This window comes from Grampus griseus, assembly GCF_964374135.1.
Source record: "Grampus griseus genome assembly, chromosome: 2".
In the NCBI taxonomy this organism is placed as follows: domain Eukaryota; kingdom Metazoa; phylum Chordata; class Mammalia; order Artiodactyla; family Delphinidae; genus Grampus; species Grampus griseus.
Window position 1 is genome coordinate 39,724,488 of NC_139018.1, and position 6,000 is coordinate 39,730,487.

Here is a 6,000-nt window from a genome sequence, read left to right on the forward strand (position 1 = left end):
GCCTACCAAATATACACTGTACATCTGCTTTAATTATTACAGAAAAGGGCACACTGACCAGAAGTAAAGAATGTCCATGTTAAAAATAAAGATTAAATGCCTCCCTTTCTGGGACGCCAAAGCTGGTACTCCTTCGATGATAAGACTCCCATCCCAGGTGCCAAGGCCATACTCGCTGTGTACTTGCTGATCTGCTTTTTCTTGAAACCTTGAAGGAATGTATCTCTGACTTGTTTTTGATGTTTTTTGTTCTGACAAGTCATAAAACTATGCTAAAACCATGCTTCTCCAGAGCAGTTTCTCAGAGTAATCTGGGAGGCTGTCTTCTGGGTATAGTCCTCAGTTCGGTTCAAAGAAAACCCTTTCCTATTTCTATTATAGATTGTCTATTGATTATTTTTGTCAACACAACCTAAGTGTCCATCGAAAGATGAATGGATAAATAAAATCTAATACACATTATTCAGCCTTAAAAAGGAAGAAAATTTTCACATATGCTACAACATGGGTGAATCTTGAGGACATTATACTAAGTGAAATAAACCAGTCACAGAAAGACAAAAATTGTATGATTCTAATTATATGAGGTATTTAGTAGTCAAACTCATAGAAACAAAGTAGAATGACGGTTGCCGGCGGGGGGGGGGGGGGGGGGGGCGGCGTAGGGAGAGGGGTAAATTGGAGGTAGTTGTTTAATAGTTACAGAGTTTCAAATTTACAAGGTGAAAAAGCTCTGGAGATTGATTACACAACAATGTGAATTAACACTACTGAGCTGTACAGTTATTAACAGTTAAGATGAGAAATATTATGTTGTTTTTTAAAACCACAACTTAAAAAACCCTACAATCACTTCAAAAGCTATGGAGGAAAAAAAAGTCATGAGGTAATCATTAAAGTTTGTTTTTATAGATTTAGATTTTATACATTATATTTTCCTAAAAGGGTCATGTCTGGCAAACAGATATGGGTTTATTACTTTTTACTGCAGAAAATACAAGTTTTAATATAAAACTCAATGCACATACAAAATAGTTAATTTTTGATGCGCCAAGACACACGGATACAATTATCTTTAAAATTCCAAGGCCTATAGTAGATTTAAAAATTATCACTATACTTTCACCGAAAATACTGAGCAACAAGAAGATTGGCTCGTCTTAGTTTCAAATTCTTTTTCGAACCCTCTAGTTAAGCAGAAACATACACAACACATATATCATACATACATACATACATCACAAATAGCAGAAGGCTGGGTAAAATCCACCAACTGGATAATCAGTCCCAATGTTGAAAAAAAAAAAGAGAAAGAAACAAGAAAAAAGAGCATTCTTCTTATGAATTAAAATCAATATCTTAATAGAAAACTAATCCAACAACACATTTAAGTCAGATTATTTTCTCCTACTTGAAAAACAGACCTATGTTAACCATCTCAGACAAGAAAAGAATATAGTATTTTAAATATGTAAATTTTTAAAAATTATATTTTAAGAGAACATGTCTATAAATAAGCACAGTAATCTAACCCAAATCTTTAACATCCATGCATGGTAAGTTTTTTATTTCACCACCAAACACAGTAAACTATTATGAGTTCTTCTGAAAAAAAATCAGTCGAGACTAATCCTCCTCAGCCTCCTATACACCATTCCTAACATAAAACAATAGAATGTAACCACAAAATCTTTACCTTGAGCCCAAACACCATTAGAGCTGCAAAGACAATGGAAGTCAATAGGTAGAAAGACTGGATGTTATCTAAACTGCACAAAATGCTTTGCAGTGGACCGCAGGAATAAACTACCACACATAATCTAAAACAACATGATAATTCAGTAAACACATACACATGGAAGAGTGCACTAATATAAATTTTATACAAATCAAGCTACAAAAATCAGACAAACCGTACAGGCTTGAAGCCTTGCCTTGAGATAAAAGCCTAAGATCTTACCTCTGGAGAAATTCATAAGTAAAGTACAGTTTTTCTACTATGTAGGCTCATATGTTTTACCACAAGTATTTTATCAAGTCATCATATTTAGCAAAGATTAATATTTATAAAATTTTCTACTCCAAACTGTGGCATCAAGACAAAATAAAAATGTTTTAAGTTACTGCCATTCCTAAGACTGCAGTGCCTTGCACATACCCTGCTGAAATGAACTGTCTGACTAGTATATGTGTTTATGACTCTAGTCTCTAAAGTCCAGAGGAAATTTTTAGTAGCCTGTTTGGGGAGGAAACAAGGGAGTAAGGAAATGTAAAAAAGGGGGCCTAAGGTAGACAGTAGATCAGATGCTCAAGAATAATTGACGCTAGATGCCAACATAATCCAGGGATATACTGTTTTAACTGAAAAGAATCCCCTTTAAAGTTATGGATCCAATGACAGTCTTTTCATTTTTAGGAGATATAGAAAAGAAAGTGGGGAGAAGGAGAACTAACACAAAGCAACATTTGGAAGGACTTGCAAAAAAGAGTTTTAAAGTGTTGTGGAAGTTTAAACTAAAACTTTAACAGGTAACACCTATTTTCAAGTATATAATGTTACCAAGACTCCTAAACCAAGCACTAGGCATTATCACATTTAATCTTCATAATAACCACTAAGATGGTTGCTATTATTATCATCATTTCAAAAGGAGGAAAAAGGCTCACAAGCATTCAGTAACTTGCCCAAGCTCACAAAGCTAACAAGTGAAAAGGCTAGACTCAGAGGTGTCAGGTTCAAATCCTATGCTCTTAACCACCAGGCAACCTCTTCAAGAGTTTCAAGAGGAAATCAAAGTAAAATTGTAACAAGAAAAAAGTTTACTAGTAAATGAGAGCTTCTTGATTTTTAATGACCAAAGTTAAAGAAGGAAGTTAAGGAAAGTCCATTCTCTGAGATTTTAATGATCCAATAACTGTTTCGGAAAACACTGAAGGAGTCTGGCCTGAAACTTGAAAGCGAACAATGAACCTCTTGACATTCCACTGAAATCTAAAAATCAACATTAATGTGCTATTAATTAAGTCCAATCCCTACTATTAAGGAATCAACATGAAATTCCCTATGTTAAATCTATTATAACTATACCCAACCTCTGTTCTGATTTTTTCCAATCCTTCAGCTTTTGAATTTCCTAACCCTCCTTTAAAAATGACAAATTTGTCTCCCCACCTGCACTCTACAGGCTCACTTGAAATGGAAAAATTCTAAGGAGAAAAATCTCTGCCCCTCAATCTTTCAGTTATCTTTTCAAAAAGTTTTAAAATTATTAGTTAGAAAAGGATAAAAAAAACAGACATCTTTAACAAACAACATCTAAAAGTTGTTGAGTAGCTACCATTTATTGTTTAACTTAATTTTTCAGTTTTAAGAACCTCTGTATTAAGAAACATTAAATCTGATCCAAGTTTGCTAAATTTTCAAATGAGAATATTTTGAAAATAACAAATGTGACTGAGGAAAATCTAAGAACTAGTTTAGACTTGGGAGTGAAGCACAGTAGCTAATTAACTCATTTATATTAAAGCTGCTTATGCTCCTCTCAACTGATGAACTGCAAAGGAGAAATAAGTAGAACACTGCATACAAAAAGGGAGTGACTGGTGCATAACTTCATGCACAATATTAAATATGATTCAGCATATAAGGACAGAATATTGGCAATACATAGAGATGATATGCCTTAGGTTTACAATATAGCAGCCTCATCATTTCATCAAAAACCTTGTAATCACTTCTACAAAATTAATTGCAATTAATTCCTGGCAACCCTTGGAATGGAAATCTAGACCTGTTTTCTCACTTTTTGAATTTAATACGTGCTTCCTCTGGTGTATACAAACTGCAAACTTATCATTCCATTAGATAAAGACCAAAAAGGAATCCACAAAATAGCAAGAACATAAACAAGTTTATCTTCTGCTGATGCTGATTAGGGCAGTTAATCTCTCCCAGACGAGTGGGAGGACTTAACAGTAAAGCCAGCCTACTAACCAGAACTCTTACCATAAATCTTCAATTCCTTAAAATAATTTCCTCAAAGGTTAAAATACCAGAGTGGACCAAAAGGTGGGAGTGGAGGTGGGTCACTTAATTCCACTGGTTGGACTCACAATTCTTAATCCTATAATGTACCACTTAAGACTCAAAATTCAAGGTGTTTTTAAAACTTGCATTAAGTTCTAACAGGATGATTATTTACTTCGGGTATATCTTAATATACTTCAATTTCAGGAAAATGAGGCAGGTCTGTCCAAAAACTTTGCAACATTTTACTGCAGCATTTCAATTGCTCTGATCATATACTTTTCTTTCAATCTCATTAAAAGTGTCTGCCTGAATTTAGCCAGCCGCTACGTTTTCACTAAAATATTTCCAAGAATAAATGAAGCATATAATTCACTTATAAAGTCTGGGCTCTCTTGACAGGTGACAGAAAGTATCCAATTCTTATGTTCTCATTAAAATGTTGCCATTCCCCTAAATTCCCGTTACTCCGACTCTCGCTCTAGGCAAGTTTTTCAAGGCGATTAAAACCACACCAAACCAAACCAAACCAAACCTGCACGTGCAAACTAAAAAGTTAGCATCCCAGGCCATCACGGCAAATCCCTAATGCACAAAGGCAAAGACACACGCCTAGCCGGACAACCGCGGGGCAAGCTCATCCAACCACGCGAGTCCCTGGGTCGGAAACCCAGGGCCCCGAGCCCACAGGGAAGCCAGGACCTGCGTGCAGGGGCCGCCCCGGGGCCGAGTTTTCAATGGAACCTGAGAGGATGGGGGCGGGAAAGAGCGGAAGCTCGGGTGCAAGCGGCGGCGACTGAGCTGCGGCTCATTTCTCTTCCCGGGGTTTTCAGGCTCGGGGAAGTCCACCCGGAGTGGGGCACGGGGCAGGCTGGGGGTTTGAGGCGGATAAGGAGGGCGGTGCGAGGCCCGGGCGGCCGGGAGGGGTGGCGAGCAGGGCCCAGCCCCCGGCCCCCGGCCCCTGAAAGCACTTTCGACGCGTCTCCCACCCCCCACGACAAGATGGCGACGTGGACAGTGGGGGAGGCCGGCCGGCGAGGCTGGGGGAGAGAGAGGGGAGGGGAGAGAGGCAGGAACAAAAAGGCGGCCCCCCGGAACGCGGAGGCCGGCCAGCGAGCCCCCGGCGGCGGGCGGGCAGGCGGGAGGGCCGGCGGAGAACGCGGCCGGCTGGGGGAGTGGGCTTACTTTTTCTTGTCGTTCGCGCCGCCGGCGCCCTCCATGGCGAATCGGTCACCGCGATGCCTTCACTGCCCGCGGCCCCCAGGCTCGCTCCGGCCTAAGCGCTGGCTCCCTCCACACGCGAGGAGGGGAGGAAAGGCACGTCCAGAGGTGGGGGGTGCGAGGCGGGAAACCCTTCGTGAGACCAGAGGCGGGAGAGCAGACGGCTATCGCAGGGGTCCAGGTCCGGCTCCGAAGAGCCTCCCCTGGGGCAGTTTGTCAGGGCCCGGCCCAACGCACTGGCGAAAGCAGCAGCGAGGGCGATCCTCGCGTCCCCTCAGACGAGGCGGTTCTGTGCACTGAGGAGCTGAGGCAGCGGCAGGGGGCGGGCAAAGGCGGAGGCGCGCGGGGGGGCGCGCGATCGCGCGGGGGGTGGGAGGGAGTGTCGGGGGCGCGCCCGCCCGCGGAGCACAGGGCGCGCACACGCAAGCCCGCCTCACCTGAGGGGGAGGCGGGTTCCCTGAGAGCCAATGGCAAGCGACGCAGGCGGCCAGTCCCCACCCCAGCCCACGTCTGTCTCAGCCAATCAGGAGGCGGTCAGCTGAGGCACAGCTGGGACGAGCTGCCGAGCTCACGTGCTCGTCTGTGTGCCGCTGCGGAGGAAAGAGAAAGGAGATGGGGGTGCGGCCAGCCTGGGTCTGGGGACTCTGCGCCTTCTCCTAGGGAAAGCACTGGCTGGCTTTGGGAGGCGCTGCTGAGAAGGGATTTCGGTTTTTGGGTCCCAAGCCTGCATCACACTTCCTGATTTCGGAGCA

At 42.6% G+C, this 6,000-nt stretch overlaps 1 protein-coding gene across 1 annotated transcript in view; it reads right to left on the minus strand.

Annotated features, from left to right (window-relative positions):
• Positions 1-5,527, minus strand: part of HIF1A (hypoxia inducible factor 1 subunit alpha) — a 41,395-nt gene extending 35,868 nt beyond the window's left edge. The window contains exon 1 of the mRNA XM_082647825.1: positions 5,213-5,527. Within this exon, the coding sequence (XP_082503951.1) occupies positions 5,213-5,247 (35 nt within the window). The 5' untranslated portion in view covers positions 5,248-5,527. The remainder of the gene's footprint in view (positions 1-5,212) is intronic.
• Positions 5,528-6,000: the final 473 nt, after the last annotated feature.